At 42.3% G+C, this 20556-nt stretch overlaps 1 protein-coding gene across 2 annotated transcripts in view; it reads right to left on the bottom strand.

The window, feature by feature from the left end:
• Positions 1-5974: 5974 nt before the first annotated feature.
• Positions 5975-20556, bottom strand: part of mctp2a (multiple C2 domains, transmembrane 2a) — a 34868-nt gene continuing 20286 nt past the window's right edge. For both annotated transcript variants that reach the window (XM_039615620.1, XM_031731227.2), the window contains exons 18-23: positions 17826-17945; positions 15944-15985; positions 11275-11384; positions 11035-11144; positions 8943-9040; positions 5975-6791 (exon numbers count right to left, since the gene is read on the bottom strand). In XM_039615620.1, coding sequence (XP_039471554.1) covers positions 6732-6791; positions 8943-9040; positions 11035-11144; positions 11275-11384; positions 15944-15985; positions 17826-17945 — 540 coding nt within the window. In that variant the 3' untranslated portion in view covers positions 5975-6731. The remainder of the gene's footprint in view (positions 6792-8942; positions 9041-11034; positions 11145-11274; positions 11385-15943; positions 15986-17825; positions 17946-20556) is intronic.

Here is a 20556-nt window from a genome sequence, read left to right as displayed (position 1 = left end):
TCTCCAAGGCAGGAGCAGGAATCCCAAATTATCCAGGGGGTTAGGGGGCGCAGTGCCCCTGAGCCCCGAGCCCCATAGCAGAGGTAACGTATTCAATGGCCTGGGGCGAGTGGAGGAGAGGAGCGGCCCTGCTGCATACTGATGGCAGGGAGAGAAGCCAGTAATTGGAGCTGCAGAGGAGAGGGGAGAGGGGGGCAAGCACTGGGAGATGATGGCTTTGTTTTCTCTCTTCCTGTCTGTGCTGCTCAAACTCCTCCTCTCAGGCCTCGCTCTCCCTCACACTCACTAAGTAGAGATATGGAGAAATTGAATAGAGATACTTGCTAATTGGTCTCTTGCTGCTTGCTTAAAGGACCATAGACATTCTTTTTCATTTGCCTATTGAAACTAATAAACTACATCTGTCTGTGTGTGTCTCTGTGTGTGCGCCTGCATATGTGCGTGCGTGTGTGCAGTTATTCAAGGATTACATGAAGCGCTGTGTTGTTCTAATAAGGAGGAAAAGAGGAAAATGTGAGGCATTGCTAATACAGTAGATTTAAGAATGGTTGTTATTGTTATTAAGACTGAAAGGAGAAGCCGAGCTCACCAAAATGAAAAAAGAAATCTCAGACTAACCTATTTGTAATACCCTATCAAAGCTTGACGAGATCATTTACTGCTTTATTTCACTCTACTGCCGTAAAACATATGCACTGCGTTCATGAAAGCCAATTTAAACCCTGTGCTGCCTGATATGATGTAAATTGGTAAATACTATCCTAATCAGAGCACATCACAGTTAATTAAGAAAATTACTTTGACAAACGGTTTGAGACTGGTGTAGGAGCTCAAGCCAATCAGGCTCATTCCTTATGGTGGTGCTCCCTCATGTGGGTAGGGAACGGTGAGAGTGCTGTTACATACATTGTCGAACGTCGCTATCAAATCGGCCAGGAGAGAAGCGGATGCTTTTGGCGAAGTAAGTCCCACAGCACCGTCTGTTGACATTGTGAAGTGGTATGATACATGCAGGCAAATGAACTAAAAAATGGAGAAGAAGTTTGTTGTGACGACATGTTCAAGTCAGCCCTGCTGGCCAGTTGGCCCTTAAACAGGTTGAAGCCCACAGGTCACAAGAAGGACAGAGCAAAGTGAAGCTTTCATTTCCTGTCAAAAGCAGAGCAGACAGATTCTTTCCAAGGCATCAGTCGCAGGCTAATTGGGCCCCGGTGGGTGACACTGCAGCATCATAAATAAAACAAACACAGTTGTGGTGTTTCTGCCACTGGACTCTTTAAACCTTCATCACAGAATAAGCGGTTCTGATGAAACACCCAGCCTAATTACTCTGGTACAGGGCTGTTATCTTTTCTGCCTCATGTAATTGATCCTCTTTTTTTTTTTCCTGAATGCATTTATGTTTTTAATCAGAAATGAGAGCATGCATTGCCTGAGAGCTTGAAGACCTTGTAGGAGCCGATAATTAGCTGCTGTGGTTAATGGGCCTAACTGTGCTTGTGTGCTACATGACTCTACGGTGTCATAATGTGGCAGAGCTCAGAGGAGACAGTGCTCAGGGGTGATGCACGTGTGATTAGTCTCCTCACTTCACCAAAGCCCTCTTCACACCTTCACTTTGCAGTCAGCACCACGAACCTCTGGTGTAGAAAATTACATATCTTTAACTGCACTCACTAATCAAATGTGCTCTCTGTGAACCTCTGACTGATCCATGACCAGTGTTGGGTTTTAATAGTTTTTTTTGTTCTCTGAAAAGGGACTAAAATACTGAAACACACAAGTCTTGTACTTTCAAAGTGTTACGACTCAGTACAGCAGAATGTAATGTGGTCCCTTTAATATGTGTGTTGCGTTCATGTGTTTGTATAGCAGCATGTGTGCTAATTTAGATAAATATACAACTTGCCCTGGGCCATGAATTAGAAAGCAGGCTAATATTGATATACTTTGAATCTCTTGCTTCTTTTAAATTCACATTGAATCAAAATACATCAGCTGCCCACCTGGCATATTGTGTGTTCTTCATTCTGCTCGGTGTCCTGATGATTTCACTTTGTTATTCAGCCAGTGGCTCCTTCCTTGGGACCATATATTCATATTCATTCTGAACCTATAGAATGTGTCAAATAGAGGTGTCCTAATTGTGTCCTTGATGAAAGGCTATTAATATTGAACATTTTTGCATTCACCCGTGTGCAGCGCTGAGGAAATGTGTTTTTCCCCCCGTTTTTTTTTTCTCCAAGACAAAAAGCAGATCTGTTCATATCTCTAATGATACCTGATTCCCCAGGGGTTAGCGGCGAGACTAGCGGTGGCTTGAGCAGATTCATCAAACAAAATATGGTGCTCTTTCCTCAGGAGGCTGAGAGTCACATTGCGTTATATCACTGTTAATTAGAATGAAATATGCAGTTCAATTATTCTTTGTATTGTTTCCTGACGCGCGGGCTCGTGCTAACTATAGAGCACTGATGTAACACCAAATGTTAGAAAGCTTAACACTTATTTCCGCTCATTTTTTTTTCTTTTAACAAAACTGCAGTGCTGCTTTTTTTTTTCTCACACACACTTCCATTCCATTTTTCAGCATAACAAAGTGACCCCATAACTATTTCAAACAGTGACTGTAAAACCAAAGCGTTTATTGTGTGAAAATCCTTGTAGCTCTCCTAAGCAGTGCTGTCATGATACTGGCAGCAACTGGCCTGATTGGCTGGGTAGCCGGGTGGCTCACTTGACATTGTTTTTTGAAGCAGGCACTGGCTGTCCTGTGACCAGTGTCAGTATAGCACAACCTCTGATCCAGGAACAGCAACTGTCAGGCCCGCACCTGTACGGCACTGAGACCTTGTGTCCCCTCCACATCCACAACGCAAGGTTGTGCTTAGACATGCTTTGCATCTCATCGGCACTCATTGGCCCAAGCAATGCTCTCGAGACTGGCCATGATCCCAGCTGTTGTCTTCATTTTAATGCACTCTGAATAATATTAAAGCAGAATCAGTTGAATTTATTAATGCAGCTCGCCCCTTGGAGAGATGCTTTTAAAGGCCAATGATTTAATTTCAGCTCTTAAAGGCCATCTTCAGTTCTTGATGCTATAAAGAATTATGGCTTTTGCCATCTCTTAACACCAGCATGTACTGTGGGCCACAAAATGAATTATTAGTAAACTGGAGCTAGTGCAAACAGCTGCTATTAGCGACCATTTTTCTCTCTGTTGTTATCTCACTTACATTGCCGCCCGTATTCCCAGAGACGACATCAGTCCTGGTTACTATAATTTATGTCTTTCATCAGGAGAGACTAAAGAAATGTGCCAGCTAGTTAAGGCGCAATCTGGAGGAAAACAGCTCAAGGTGGCTACAGCATCATTTTAAAAACTCCCAATGCAGTCTCATCCAGACGTGTTAATATACACTGGGCTAAACAGTCGCTAACTGCAGCAACCTCAGTATGTTCTGCATTGTGTTTTACAACTGAGCTGATGCACAACAGGTCATGTTCCATTTGGTGCATTGGTGTGTTCTGTTTAGAGGCAAATCGTAACCTCTGCCGTAATAATTTAGGCCATTTGGGAATTGCAGAGCAGCCAGTGATCTCCACTGATGACCTGCTTCTCCGGTGGTACAAAGAGACCAAATAACACATGCACAAGAGCTTTAACACATGTAAGTCAACGAAGAGCGGTGCTTTTGTTGGTTTTTCCTCCCATGCGCATTATGTCTGTCAGAGGGGAGGTCGGAGAACCTTAACGGCATTGTAACAGTAACAATTACTAAGGATTTGTTGAGAACACTGGCTTATTTAAATGAGTTTTGTGTTCTGTTTTGTTTTTTTCTCTATGCATCTCCTTGTAAAGCAACACAGAACTGCGACAAAGGGTGCAGTGTTCTCTCTCCCTCTCTGCACTTGGTAGTTTGACGCCCGCTCCAGGGCTGAACATCAGAAGAGCGGCTGCTGAAAAAACAGGTTGTATGGGTCCTTGCACACAGCCTGCCTGTGGTGCTGCCTGAAGGACTGCCATGGAAACAAGGAGTGTGACAGGCTCTGGGGGGATCCGCCACAGCTGCAGGCACTTCCTTTTTGACAGCCTGATGAAGACATCACTGCCACACCATGCACAACAACAACTACTACTGGAGAAAGAATATGATCAGACAATGTTAACTGCTGTGTGGCTGAAATGTTCATTAGCAGGCTTGTAAAACATCCAGGGATTTTCCCCACCGCATTCAGGGACCATATTGCACAGTGACTTCCTCTGCAAATATCTGTAACTGTCCCAGGAGAAAATATACTGATAAATAATTCCTTAAATTACAACACTTTGAAGAGGGGCTTAGGTGTGTTTGTGTGTGCGTACCATATGTGCATATAAGTAGAGAGCATGAGTGCGCACCGGTGCATGCAAAGTAGAATCAACAATTGTTGAATCCCTGTCAGACTGTTCGGTATGATCCACTGAATATGAATGATACAGGGTACATCCAAGTCCACAACCTCAGTGCCACAGATTCAAAGATTTGACAGCTTGGAGGCAGGCAACCATAGTCCCACAGGACCTCTCGTAACTGGAAGAATTTATCTTTATAATAATATATATGTCAAATGACACATCATTTCAACTAAGTGCTATTAACCAAAGCGATTATTTTAGATAAACCGTGTTGTTTTTGGCCCCGTATATGTCACATTCTTATTTTCACATGTTCTGTCAGATATTTAGATGAAATCCGGTTGTTTGCTGTAATGTCTCTTAAAAGTACCCTGGGAGTGTCGCTTAATTGGTTTCACCTCTTGGGGACGTTTCATCGGGTTTTGCATTGGAACTGCTTGTACCCCCCCTTACACACCTCCCCGCGATGCCCTCCTCTCAGCACAGCCAAAACAGCCCCCGCCAAGCCCCAGTGGAGCCAAGAATGTAGGAGGGTTTCAGCCAGTGTGTGGGATTTAGCTCGTCAGAAGCTCAGGGTCACCTCCACACCCTCTCACTTTGAAATGGACCCCTGGTGGCAGCTCCTGGGAGAGCCCAGTGATGTCTCTATCAGCCTGTCAAAAGAGATAGCCCGGGGCTCCACCAGGTCCCCCTGAGCCAATCAAACTCTTCACAAAGCACAGATGGATGCTCTTTCACCAGCGTGCTACTCCTGAGGAGGAGGGGGGGTGGGTGGGAGAGAGGGGACCCGGCCGTGATGCTCAGTCCCCCAATTGGTTAGAACAAACTTCCATTGCTGGAGTCCACTCCTCAGTTCAGCTCAACTTCAATTATAACTATGTATATTGTGAAAGAGAGTATCTGCCATTTATCTAGTGGGCAAAGAAGGAAATATGTACTACTGCTATTTCTAGTTTTAATTTCCTCTTATGTACTCTCATATATTCTACAGGATGCAATTATTTTGAAGGACATTTCTTTAGTCACTTTGTGGAACATTTATGTGAGCAACATAAATAAGAAGAAATACTGTTTTGCACAATCAAAAATGATCAAAGATGCCAATCGATCATTTTGCGTATTTAAAATTAATATGCGCGGGAACACTGAGAGATGATACGCTATATCCCTTGACTTTGAAAAACTGTTGCGGGAATACAGATGGAAAAACAGAGTACGTGTGTGTGTATATGTGTGTGTACGTGTGCAACCATTAGATAGGCCAGGTGATTTTAGTGGAAATATAAAGCACTAAGTGCCGGGGATGGAGAGAGTACTCTCTGTGAGATGAGCTCTTTCTCTCTCATCTGGACCCTGTTATTGTGAGAAGGCAACAAAGCAATACATTAGGAAGCACACTGGAGCCACACAGCTTTGATGTGAGCTTGGTAACCAAGGCGCAGCAGTGGCCGGTGTGTGAGCGCCGTTTCAATGGCTGTGTTGTGTAATCAGATGTGTTTACTGTGTATTCAAGTAAAGAAGTGGTGTAATCCATCCTCACAAGAGTGCAGTTATTGAAAAAAAAACAAGAACTCAAACTGATCAAGATTCTTTATTCAGGATTCTTGCAGATTCTCCATTTGATGATGCAGACACGATGCTAGGAGGTAAAACTTGCACATGAATTTAACAGGAAACACAAAAACTTTACTTAAGCAAAGCAAGTTGGAAATAATACATTTCGTGACTATATTTGCTTCGGAGATAAAATGAGGAGTGCTTGTAGGATTACGTTAAATAAAGCAAATCTATACCACAAAAAAGATAAATTCAGTACTCTGTCCTTAATATTTTAAATATAAACAAAACATATTATTTCACCACAGTTATTTAAAATATATGTGACCTTTAATTAAATGAACATATAAAGAAAAAAAGAACATTGCAGTGGTTTGTTAAGTTTGTATTTTCTTTTCTTTAAGGCAAATTTCTCAGTTTTACCAAAGTCAAAAAAAACCCCCAGATGCTTTTCATTCCTCTTTTAAATTATATCCAAAGATGAAGGCTGAGCCTCGCATTGCTCTCTTTTCTTTGCCTCCAAGCTTGTGATTGACAGCGCCATGTGCTGCCCTCCTAGCGGCTGCAGTTCACAGCCCCTGTCAGGGGGGTGGCAAACACACAAGCCAGAGAGCGGCTAGCTGCCCCTCAGCAGCAGGGAGCAGAGTTAGGGTGGTATGATGGGGTGCATGGGGTCAGGGGCTCTGCTGGTACTGGAGCATTGTTGTCAGGTGGATTGCATCATGCCACATTTAGAAAGAGACCAGCCTTTCATCCAGCGTGTCCGCGGAGCTTACTTTTTCTTCCGCGCCTGGTTCTGGCTGGTGGGCGCTCTCAGCACACTGTACTCCACCTGTAAAAACAAACAGGAGTTTGGTCAGAGGCAGGTAATCCGAGCTCAGTGGAGCGCACGGTAATGGCTCCCCTGAGGAGAGCTGGTGCAGGGGAAAGCGAGGCAGGCTCGCCTGTAATGAATCATTTTTTAAACACAGGAGCAGAGGGGATTAATCACAGGGAGGAAGGATTTGAAGAGTCAAGGGTTCTGTACCAGTGAACGCCCCCCTCATTCTGCACCACAATCACAATATTAGAAACAGACATCAACTGCTGAGATGACCTGCCAGCCAGGCCAGTGAAGGAGTTGCTAGCTGCATAATCACTCACTGTAAGTTATGTCCCCTAAAGAAAACTTTGTAAGTGTTTAGTGTTGTTTAAGCTGAGCGCTACCAACACAAGTTGATGTATAAGTTTCTTTATGACTTTGCAAACCTCGGCGTGACTTTAATTTCTCCAGGCTAAAACTGGACCTGAAATGTGATATTTGAACTTAAGACCTTGTTCTTTCTCCTGGATACATATGTAGTGTTAAACTCAAGGAACTCAACTCATGTTATACATTTTCTCATCCATAAATTCCCGCATGTGCTTGCGAAATAAGAATCGGGTTTATTCTGACGCAAATTTTTCTCTTTTTTTTTAAAATTACCACCAAAATTCCCATCATATGCCAAAGAGGGCCGATCATAGGGTAAGCTGAAAAGACAAGTTGGAATTTGAAAACTTGCTTTGAAGCTTGCTCGCTGAGCTCAAACAATACGGTGAATCTGTTGAATAAAGGTAAGAACTCTATGCTAATTAGCTGCTCTCCATTATTAGAATGGGAGATGGAATGTGGGAACAAAGTGACTGCCTCCTGCATCAGAACATGAAACTGTCCTCAGAACTGACAGATGCTTCTTATTTCAAGACAGACACTGTGTTGTCAGAAGTCCCCGTTTGAGGCGGACTTTGTAGATGTGCACAAGCACTAATTGCCAAGTCACATTTGCAAGAAAGACAGGAGTCAATTTTCCTCCTTTGTGGTGTTCTGTGTCCACACCTATCTGAGGATTGAAGTTCTAAGTCAACAAAAAAAACAATGTGTGGTTTATTGTTTTTGGGTCTCCTGTGTATATGATGTTAAGGTTATTTTTCACAGCGCATAATGGAACGTACTTATGATTAATCTTAAGAGTGTTTTGTTTCCTTTTTTTATGACTGAGGCTATTTTCAAGATGTAGTTCCTCTTTTAATCCAGGCTAAAAAAAAACAAAGAAAAAAAAAAGTATTGTTTCCATGGGATTTGAAAATGAGTCAATTTCAAAGCTCAAATAGTGTATCCCAATGGGGGAAAAAGACATACAAAGGATTCTGAATCAAAATGTATTCACCACCTTGTTTTGCCAACTCAGTCAGCCAAATCTCAAACAACACAGGCTCCCTCCAACATCACAGAGAAGTCAGCAATGGCTTGCTGCAGAAGGACATCAAGGGTGCAGCTGAGAAACAGACTAGGGTGAGAGTGCCTTGCCAGATCCAGACTGTCAGGATTTCTCGCTCTATTCTGTCTAGTGAGTTACCTGCGAGATAAAGGCATTGTGTGGCACTTCATTTCCTGGCTAAGCAAAATCCTCAGTCAGAGAGCGCCGAGCACCCAGCACCACTTATAACACCCTGACAGCTCCTCTCAGCTCTGTGATGTAAATGCAAATGACATATCAGCCATGGCTAATATGTAATCACATATGGCACCCAGCAAGTCGACTGGGGCTCGCAACTACATTAATTGACTCTACCACCCTGAAGTGACTGGGGCCACATCAGAGTTTCTCTGCTGACACAACAGCCAGGCACGTCAGGAGCCCTCTCTGTCGGCATGCAGCCAATCACTGGCTTTTATGTCACAGCGCTTCAATCAGCCGCGCAAAATTGCTAATAACGGACAAGGCCTCGGCAATATGGCTGAGGAGAGATCTGAGCATCTCCTTATTCGGGCATTGCAGCAGCTACACGGAGTTGCACTGTGGAATAATTGGGCCAGGCCCGCTTTAAAGGCGAGTGACCATTAATAATCAAACAAAGCCAGAGGATATATCTCTGCAACACTTGGGAATTCTGGTACAGCAAATAATGCGGACATCTTCAGGGAATTCCCTCCATATCTGTATGTAAAATTGGACCTTACCTTTTGAACATCTGAAGGCACCCTCTTGAGGAAATCCAGTATTTCATTATGGTCAATACTATATGGGTTGCGCAGCTTCTTGGTAAATTTGTTAATGCCTGTGAAAACAGGAATGCATTATTAAATAAAGCTGTCATGCAGGACACTAGTTTATATAGTTTTATATAGTTTTGTACTGTAAATAACACCTATAATAAAAAACTGTTGTGCAACTCTATCAATGCAGAATTTCCCCATCTTGTTTAAGTAATGCATTACATGATGCTGCTTTAACAGATTCCTTTCAACCACAAATTTGGGGACTGTTGTTAATAAGGAACATTATTCAAATCTGATCTTACCCTTTATTAACAAAGTTTATTTGTAATTATTAGAAGGACTCCTGACCACATTCGCAGTGTGTGCTGCATCCACTTTATCAGATCACCAGTAGAGCAGGCGGTGTACAACGATTTGAATCAGCAGGAGACGCAAATCACTTTTCAGAACCTTAGTGCCAAATGGTCCCCCCTTTGACATCCTAGGATGTTATAGTAGAACTCTCAAAAACAAATGCTAAACATCTTCCCGACTGAACCCTGTGGATTCTTCCACAAAAGGTGATAATGGTCTCTGAGTTATACCAGGAGACGCAACTCTCAAACAGCAGTATTACCCCCCGACATATAAATCGGGCCAATTCGATTTAGAAATTACTATTTGCTCAGTGTGCAAGTTTGAAGACTGTGATGGTGTCACATACGCACACATCAGAACAGGATATCCAGGAAGTAAAGTTTTTAAAAAAGCAGGAAATTTAAAGGTGATAGCATCAAAATTTTATGGGAAGAAAAGATTTTTTTTTAAAATCACAGATCTAGGCACGTCTGACATTTAATGGGTTTACAATTGTGCATTAACTAATCAATGGCAAGTGTTTATCAGTCACTCAAGCAGTATTTATTAACCATTCATTAATCGGTTATAAGGTTTTTTGAACATGCATGCATCAGGTCGTTGTAAAATCACAATAAAGATGGTTAACAGATCAGTGATTAACCCATTGGCATTAGCAATTTTATAAACAAGTGAAAGATTATGTAACATCTTTGCATGTAACAACTTTAGCTTTAGCTTACTAAACCATCTGAATCTCATTTAAGAATAAAATATTTAATTACCCACGAATGTACTATTCATTAATAGTAGTTATAAAGTGTTAGCAGTTACTTTAATTTGAACTATAGGTACTCGGTTATAACAACTTTTTTCCACTTTTGTTTGCTTCAATCTGATCTTTTTGTGCACATCTATATTTACTTTACAAATAGTTCCATACCACAGAGGGAAAAAAATCTCTTGGGTCTTGTAATGGGACCATTATATTCACAGCTCAGTACTGCCTGTACCTCAGCATGCAGACAAAGAACCTAAGGACTTAAATATGTGCAAGAAACTTGAAAGGCTTGCCTTGCAACCACAGAGATGGGGGTTAACTGGGAAGGCAGAGGAGTGTCTCAGACTGTGTGTTTTTTGTTTGATATGGTGGTTTTTTGGTATTGATTGTGTTGAAGGCAGTGTGGAAGTACAGTGGTTGTGGGCTTACAGCTGGAGGAGGAGAGCCTGTTAAGGGCAGCATATCTCCCTGACCACTGAGATGACGGTCTATTCTCTATGACTACAGCAGATAATGAGAGGCTAGACCAGGAGCCTACAGACTGCCCAAGGACATCATGTATTATATACAGCTTGCTACTCTACCTCTGCTTTGTTTTCACACAAACCCTCGGTCATGCCTCTGCTGGGCTCTGCTACATCAGCCCACACTGGGCAGAGCAAACCTCTGCAGCTGTCTGATCTCTGTGCATTTGCAGAGGTGTTGAGATGGCATAGTTCTTAAATTAGTGTACTTCATTAAATCATGGATTCGCAGTTAGGAAGACTGAATAAAAGTTGTGTTTTGCAAAGATGATATAGGTATTCATTTTTTGTATAGTATTCGTAGGGATATTTTTGGTTATATATATGTATAGATGGATCAAATAACAAAGGGTACTAAGTATCTTTTGTGAATTAAACATGCTTGCGATTTTTCTCCACGTGTGGTACTTACCCCATATCAGTACAATGTATCGCAGTGGGATCAAATACAATAGCGCTGCTGCCACAAACAGCACCAAGCAGGCCAAGCACGACAAGAATGGGACAGACCAGTTGAATATGCTGCAAAAAGAACAACATGTCCAGTTAAGTTTTATGTATACACTACAATAATAAAATGTTAGTAATTTAAATGTATTATGTATAATAAAATCCAGATATTTGGCAGGTGATTATGAAATAGTCATATTACTTCTTAACTCGCTCCCCGATGTTTGCAATCTCCTCCAAAACGTTCTGGACAGCCAGCACTACTTCCTGCACCATATATATCTTGTCAATCAAACCCTTTTTTCCGGGTTCCTAAAATGAAACAAAAAAAATGCACAGACACTGATGAGGTACACTGTATGTCAATTGTTGGGCAGAGTAGACAAAGACCAGTTTATCTCTGCTGTGCTATTATGTGTGATTTATCTATTGAATGGCCCGTAATGAGCAAACACTGTACATCTTCAGACTATGCTTTTGAAGATGAGACAGACTCGGCCATCCACATAACAGCTTCAGAGCACTGAGAGATTTCAGCTTTTGTCCGTCACACACAATGGAGCTGTTGCACAAGTGCAGCACAATCAAGACTCTCCGGTAGATGAAAAGTACAGAAAATGGCCATCTGCAATCAGGCAGACTAGACGACCTAGACAAGAAGTGCAGGGGCCTCACAACTTAGGAGCGATTTTATTCCAGGAACCTGCACAGGACAAGTCTGAACACGTTTTGACAAGCTTCCTAGCCTATCCTAACATTCTCTCTGCATGGGGAAAAAAACAACAAAACACACACACACACACACTTCAACCTGCTTAGAACACCACACACGAATATTATCACAACCATCACGACGCAAAGCGCGCTATTTGCTTTTATGCATTGAGATAATAAACAAGGTGGAAAAGCAATAAGTCAGAACGAGAGCGGATTGGGCTGTTTGTCTTGAAATGAAGCAAACATGATTGCATCAAACTTGGAAATAATGGCAACTGTGAAGCCTTCCAGGGCAGAGAAGTAGACTAGAGATAACACGAGTAACACAAGCTAAAGAGGGCTGAGGAGGCTCACATCAAAAGGAGGAAATAATGACAGGAATGATGACAGAGAGAAGTGTGGGAGAGGGAGAGTGAGAAGGGGGATGAGAGTGTTGGGGGTGGGGGTGGTGGGCTTGCTCTAATGGACCCTAACAGGAGGCTTGAGGATGTCTATATGTTTGTGTTACAAGTCAGCTGAAGCCGCAGCCTGTGTGCATTGACAGGGTGCAGACAGAGTGCCTTTATCAGAGCTTCATGAGGCAGCCCCTGGGAACACGCTGTCTGCCAGCACAGAGAGACTCCCCACTGCTGGGCCCACTCTCCTCCACGAAAGGCGCAGGAAGAGAGCAATTCCCACACTAGCGGAGCCTCCCCCACTGGGCTCCGATCTGGACAGACACTGAAGGCCTAGCACTGTCCAAAAAAGGAAAAACTATCACAAATATGCTTTCTGCGAGATTAACATCTCACGGTCTCATTATGAGGAAAGACGACTATCTGTGTGCACGCTTCATTTTTGCTCTACACCCCACTGCACCGGGCGGCAGAGGGAAACAGAGGAAACCATCCTGAGTGTCTTTTACTCCACATCAGGTGTTAGTTGAGCCGACTGGGGACGCTTTCAAGTTTATTTTGAAGGCGCGGAACATCTTCAGAGTTTGCTAAAAGCCATTACGAACCGTGTTGGTAAGCTCCTGCAGGACTTAGACAGCCACACATCAAATGATAGCTCATTTGATATGGAGCCTCGTCAGTTAGGCATTCCTTTCCTTATTTCCATTTAAACTTGTTTAAGCAGCCCAATTACATGACTTGGAATTCAAATATATTACAGTATGAGATACGAAGCATTATTTATCTACAATGGATACGCAGGCGAGGTAAATCTAGGCCCCAAAAGAAAAAAGAAAAAGAGAGACAACCATATTGGCTTTCATTTCTAAAAGAAAAAACAGACAAATAGATGTGCTCTGAAGTATGCATCAAGAGGCAGAGCTCTCGTGATTATCATTATTCATCTGCTTTAAGATTCCTGAAATCCTCCATCTCCTTAGCGACCAAAACTGAAGTCCTTCCTACATTAATCATGTGATGATATTCTTTGTTCATTTCTCTTTTAAGCATGTACTTGAGCGCGAAGAAAACACAAATAAATAAAAGATCTCCCTCTTAAATGGGAAAGGATGACTGAACTGGGAATGGACTAAACGAGGCCTAAATGTCTACTGATTAGAAAACCTGTGTGAAATCATAGTCTCATTTCAGATAAAATTGTAAAAGCTTCCTTTTAAGGTGCCGTAATGGAGAACCAATTTGATCTCCCACATAAAGGTAAACATGCTCTCACAGACATGTGGCGCTATCAAAAGCTGGGGGGGGGGGGAAAAAGCTCATTTAGCATCATTTTAATTAGAATAAACGGTGCCAAATTTGAATTCTCAGACTGAATCTTTTTTTTTCTTTTTTTTTCCCTGACATGGATACAAAATCTCTCTAAACAAAAAACACCTGTGTTCCTGAAACAAGCTAACAAACAATTTGCTGAGATAGGGCTTTAATGTAATGTTGGGTCCACATGCAGCACGACGTGCACATCACAGATCACGACATGGGCAGTCTGTCTAGCTGGCGTGCTCAAGGAGACCCAGCGGTGAATGTGGACTATCGGGTGAGTGATGGAGTAACCCCGCAGCCCAGTCTAGCACCCCCACAACCACCTCTTCACCCCCCCCACCAACTCCCCTGGGCTGGGTTCTGTGAGCAAGTCAACCTCAGACTTGGGCGCGGGGGGGGGTGTACAGGCTGTTTCATCTTCCCTGTTCGTTTCTGTTGGAGATCTATGGACTTGTTTTGCCTCTCTGTTTCTTTATGTTATGATTAAATATTGTCTATGTGCTCCATTGATACCTAAGGCCAAAGGGAAGTCACTTTGGCCACACATAATTTGTAAGCCCTCTCCTTCCCTGAGGACAGATTTGTTCACAGGCAGAGAATCTGTTCTGTATTATCCTGCTGTAATGCTGCCTTGCCTTTCGTCTCTCTTTAACGTCATGCCTTCACATTCTTGCCGCTCTGACTGAGGTTTACATATTTCCTTCCTCAAGGGGGAAAAAAGAGGGGGGGATAAAAACATATTTGAGTGGTAATCATAACCTTCTCAGAGGGAAAAGAGACTGTGGGGAAAAAGTGAGGCTTTGAAGTCATCAAATTTAACACTGATCACTCTTTAACCCCAAATATTTTTAAAGAACACTTTGATAGGGTGTGTAAAGCTACACTGCTTGATCTAACTGCATGATATCGCATTCAAGTGACAGCAAGACCATAACAAGACTTTCAAATAAGCCACTTTAAATTAAAGCTGACAGCTTAAAACAAACATGGGTGACTGCTTAATTAGTAAATGAAAGGAGATATTTCATTTCCTCTGAGTGTGAAAGGGCTTAGAAGGCTCATGGAAAAACCTTTCAAAAAGCTTTAAGAGGCGAAGGCTGAGTTTGCAAACACATGGTGTATATAGAGAATCATAAACCAAAGCAGTTTGTGGGAGAAAAAAAAGAGACATTTCTCGCTTATGTGTTGAAGTTTCAAGGTGAAACCAATAATGATTTTTCTGACCTCGTAATGTAATGATGATTTGGTCAATTCAGTTCCCAGTTCAATGTGGATAAAACGCCGGATTCTCTCAGTGTCGCCGCTGTTTGTTTAAGCCTCGGTTTGCCTGTTAGTAGCTGTGATAGGAAGTGTGGGTTTTCCACTTTGTATGTGCAGACATATCACGCGAGTTTCATCTGTGAATTAGCCCGTCCTTTCAGACAGGATTTGCAGGATGTGCCTGTGTTTTTAAACAAAGCTGGCTTTTTTTGTAGCCCCTGGTCATCACTGCAGAATATATTGAGCGCATTATGGATATGAATCCTGGGCCTAGACACGCAGCACAGGGGTCATTGCTTGGAGGCTTTGCGTTAGTTCCACACTTCATTGCCATAAAGCAATAATACACATCCCTGTTAACTTTTTTCCCTTCTGTACTAAAAAAACAGCGAGTTGAGTATAATTGAATATTATGAGCTGTGGGAAGTATAATTTTCAGGCTACTTAAAGATTTCCTGTTGTTCTGTTTTTCAAGCAGTGTCATTATTATTTATGATTTCTCACAAAGAAAAAAGTGACGATAAGTGATAACCTTTTGGGGTGCGCTATGTGTTTGTTACTGTATCCGGTTTTAAAAGATCATCCTCAGTGTAACTTCTCCCTTTAGAAAAGGATGACATAAGAAAATCGACTTATTTTGTCCCCAAAAGCGGACTCGAAATCTACCTAATGATGCGGTTTGGATTTGTAGATTTTCAAAGTGCTGCAGAAACCCTGTGCACTGCATTCAGGATTGATACTGAGCGCCCAGAGGAAGAGAACAAAGAGCTTCGTGCTACAACTGTTTCACAGACTTTGAATGCATGAAAATATGGAAAAGAGCTTCGGAGAGCTGTCATTGTGACTATGCTAAAATACTGACTAGGACCCGTGTGGCTTTTTTATTTTGTCTGAATATTTCCTGAGAGGAAATTTGCAAAGGAATCACAGCTATTTGGTTGAATCGGGTTTGTCTCTGCCACAAGCATGCACGCATCGCCGTGTTTGATTTAACCTTAGTTATTCAGAAAAAAAATATTTAAAGGATTTTTGCTCAAGCCGTTGAGTAAAATCACAGTGAAATGTTAAAACAGCCTGTGCTAAAATATGTATTTACATTCATAGTGAAACTGAGAGGAAATAGCATTCTAGCAGAACACGTTATCCCTTAAAATGCAAGAAGGAGACAAGATAAAATACCTTCTCGTCTTCCTCCTCGTCGTCACCTATGGTCATGTTCACCTAAGAGAAAATAAAGGGTAGAGGGTGAGTTCCAACGAATGGGACATGTGGGCACTGGAGCATTTTTAACAAACACCTAGTAATGAAATTTTCTTTGAGTACATTCACCCCTATTGGGAGAGGCTTGTTTCCATAGAGACTGCATCACAGGGGTGACCTCACACAAAAGCAGAGGTGAAAAAGGGCCTTCCTCACAAGAGCACTGTCACACCAAAGCAATCTCTTTTCTTCACAACATAAGCACACAGAAAAACAGAAAGAGGAAAGAAAAAACACATTTAATTTGGATGTTGTTGCCTAGATCACTTTATATCAAGTCATCCCTGACCCCTCTGTGGTGCGCGCTGTGGCATTGCCTGGGCACAGAGTTGTGTCATTGCCGGCCAGAGGGTCACATGGGGGTGACAGAGGCTCCACACTGGATATGAGGTTGATCCTGGGCTTTAACATTGCCCAGGGATGGCATCTTGAGCCAGCAGCCATAAACACAATGACTGGGACAGAGATTTCGCTTTGGGGAGGGTGTGTGAGGAGGCCAGGCCCCTGGCTGGCCAGTGAGAAGGCTTACAACACAGTGAAATTGGGGGGCAGTCAGAAGTGTGAACAGCATTAACCTTCACAAGCATGTGTAGGGTGAGAATAATTTCCATAAGAGTAGATAGAGGAAAGATAACACCGTAGAAAGACCTACAGTCTTCCACCTACAGATGTGGACAAACAATATCAGCAGTCTGTAAGCTGCACCGCATATTCATAGTCACTTCATTTGAGTGGCTTTTTGCTGCTTGTTGTTTTGTATTTGGAGACAACATAGAAACTAATCTTACTAGCAATGAGCTGCATACAGTGGAAAGCTGCCACAACTGACTGTAGTGTTGGGAAAGATATTTTTTGGGGAGTGGCTCAAAAAGTAATGATTTGTGTTACTGTAAAACTGCATATATGCCCCATGTGTACCGAAGGAAATTAATTCTATCCAGCGCTGGGTTAAAGGGACAAATCACCCCTAAAAAAAAATTACATGTACACAAATTTACACATTTATCTCAGCTGTAGTGCTCTTTTATTCACAAGTATTATTTCAGTGATAGTCTGCCTTCTCCTGAGTATAATGAAACAGGAAGGCACTTATCTCGAGTCTTTCAAAGAACCAAAAAATAAAATAAAGAACTACGCAGCAATGTCTTTTTCCACACACCAAGACCTGGTTACTCAAAAAATCCAAAAACATTGTTCTTAGCTTAATGTGGGAACTGTTTTCTCTCTCACCAAACTATACAAACCAACTCACTCACATGAGAAAGTCCATCTACCCCTGGCGAGTTGCTTGTGCTGGTGACAGCACAGCAGGTTGTAAACACAGTGTCCCCTCCCATCCGATGTAATTTTAGCTACTTGACTCTTTTGGTTGGCAGATGTAGATTGTAGAAAGAAAATAGTCACTGTTTTAAAATCTGCTCACACTCAAGGTTTGTGAATCTTCACTCAAAAAAGAAAAAGCTGATTAAAACTAATTTAATTCAATGTTAATTTTGAAATGTAATTTGTCACATAAGCTCAATGAATCATTTTTGGAGTGCTTTTGAGTAACCAGGTCACGTTTTTTTCTTCTGCTTTGAGGATCATGTGCCAAAAAGAAGGCAGCCTACAGCAGATAGCTCCAAAACAGGGCAATTCACACCAAAACAATCTACATGGATGAAGCACATTGGAGGGCAGAGAGAACAAATGTGATTGACTTTGAGATCTATTTAACTTGTTACAAACTGTTGCACTGTAAAAGCATGCATTTGAAGATCCTTCTGGATAAATACTGAAGTTACGAGTCCTCATCGCTTACCAGGTCTTGGTTGTAGCTGGCCCTTCCCGTTGAGAGCTGGAAGTAATTCCAGCCTATGAGGAGAAGCAGGAAGAGGGGAAGCATGAAGAGTTCCCAGTGCCACACTGTCAAGAGGAAGATCTGAGGAGACAGAACATGATAGTATAACGCAAAGCACACAGCACACACCACTGCACCCTCACCCAGCTTTCAAATCTCAGCAAATCTTTTCACAGAACAAAATATATCATGGTTTTAATCACATCCTAAATTTCTTGATGACAGCTACAGTACTAAGCTTGTAAGATTTACAGCCAGTGGCAACAGATTTTACCCCTGGCAGTTTGAAAGTAAAAGACATTCAACTTTTAATATCATGAAATCCTATTTGCAGTATACACACAAATAGCACTGTGCTGGCAGAGTGCCTTACCGCTGAACAGAAAGTCTGACATGGATAGGCATGATATGCTGCCTTTTAACATGCACATCAAATCCTCTTAGATTCGGAGACAGGAACGCTTTCTGACGAAGCACATATGGCAACTAGAGAAGCATTTGCAACATTTACCCCCTCCGTGGCAATGATACTGAGAAAAGCCAAGACCCCTGGTAGAAATAAGATGGATCACACTGAATGAGTAATCCCTCATAATTCTGTAAAGGAGTGGTGCTAAGCACGTTGCACAACACCCACTGCATTTCACAGCAGAGCACTAATTGGACGGCTGCATTTAAACCCATTTAGTGACAGCCTAATGAGTCTGCCTCCAACTGAAATGATCGGGAATGTTTGAGGAGGATCACACCAGCAGGTTGACATGGATGAAATAAAACATTTTTTTTTAAATGTCCCCCACACAGTATTTTAGATGTCCTAAAATCTAATATAATGCAAATATGTGCCAGTGCACCCAATATGGCCCACTTTTATTTACCACAATACATCTTGCGTGCTGAAATTTTGCCTATACATTTTCTGGAATGCTTCCTTTGCAAAAGTTACATTAGCTCCGCTTTCACGTCCATTTCAAACATGGTGTAACTACTATGTTGAACCCACATGACGGTCACAGTGTGCAGTCTAGGCTCAAAGAGCTGGAGGCTGCTTAGAGTATGAACAATATGTTCGAGTTAAGCTCGAGACAGGATGTGAAGCACTGAGGCCTTCAGGCCCCAATAGCAGGCCTGTAAACAGCAGACTGCTCCTGTCACAGCAACCAAGCGGAGTCTGTGCATGTTGCTCTGGGGGGCAGTCTACCTATTGCCACACCAGGCCTTGGTTCAAACAGCCACCAGGGAAACGTGTACCATGACTAATGCCGACAACACTGTGGCCCAAGAGCCCTGGGCTTCACTACTGTACTGCTTATTATCCCCTCTATGCAACCTGGGTGGGAGGGGTGGGTGGGCCAAAGTGCTGTGCAGGAAGCAGTAAGATCACTAAGATGCAAAAAAATGAACAATATAAGCAATATGTTATTGTTACAGCTCATTTGAATTACGTACACAAAAACAAACTAGAGCCGGTAAGTGATAAAAAAAAAAAAAAGGTAAACAATGAATATGCATGATGTGCAGATATAGCTGCGCTACATCTCCTCTCGGTTATGAATAACTTACGTCATGTGTTGTCACCTGAGTTCCCATGAGGCAATCTAAAGCAATGCTCCCCTCACCCCAGAGGAATTCTGCTGGCTGGTGGACAGGTAGCTTGTCATATTCCCAGTATTTTCATTAAAAAAAAAAAAGAAAAGAGAAAAAAGGGGGGAAGGGAGGGTGTGCCTGGAAACTGACACAAGCCCAGCAGGAATGTTGAACCTCCTTGCCCTCCCTGCAAAAGCTTCTACATTAACCACTAAAGTCTAATTGCTTGGTCTCTGTCTTCCTGTGCAAGTCAACAGAGGGAGCCAATTCATTTCCGCCCAGGGAGCCAGCAGAGAGAATCTGTCACAGGTATTCATAATCGCCCACTAATGCAAATTTCTTCTCACAGCGTTCTGGCTCAGTGGACAAGATAAAAGCCTACAGAAATACAATGCCTTGTGTCTAAACTGAGTGCTTAAATGAGGATATAAACCAAAACTGTCAGAAATATCTTCTCAATTCCTCCCTCATGGTATGTCAACCCATGTGTTCAGGATTTACATGCTTTTTTAACACTAATAAAAACGACGGAGAGAAACATCTGGGAGAGGCGCTCAGATTCCTTCACTCAGGTGCGCACACTGAGACTTCGCCGTCAGATATTCCGCAGTAATGAGAGGAGGCAGGACTATTCCTTCCCCCTGTCTTCTCACATTCTACAGAGTTTCTGTGAAATGGAGACGGAGCTAATTCCCCACTTAAGTGGTTTATGTTTTATTAGCAAGCAGCTGAGTGATTAAAGGACATGTTGGACAAAGTGCAGCCTTTCAAAAGTAAGTGTAAATTTGTAGGAAAATAATCCCGTTTTTAATTGCGTTCAGCTCCATTTCGGAGCCCAGCCGCATATTTTAATCATCTTTTTGTCAACATGACATTGCTAATATGTTGCACAAATACTTAAACAGTGATTTATTTCACCAAAAAGGACACAAAGCAGCAAATGAAAGCCAGAGTGGTAATAATTAATGATATACCTGGGCATTGCGGTTTACCCACAGCAAAATTGGATAACGAGCGACATGTAATTGAACAAGTGTTGGTATGTATGTCTGGAAGGAGTGTCTCTAATGCAGGAAACCTCCCTTGACAAACACCATTTAGCTGA

The sequence above is a fragment of the Oreochromis aureus genome, linkage group 7 (assembly GCF_013358895.1).
Source record: "Oreochromis aureus strain Israel breed Guangdong linkage group 7, ZZ_aureus, whole genome shotgun sequence".
In the NCBI taxonomy this organism is placed as follows: Eukaryota; Metazoa; Chordata; class Actinopteri; order Cichliformes; family Cichlidae; genus Oreochromis; species Oreochromis aureus.
This window is presented reverse-complemented; position numbering and strand designations above follow the sequence as displayed.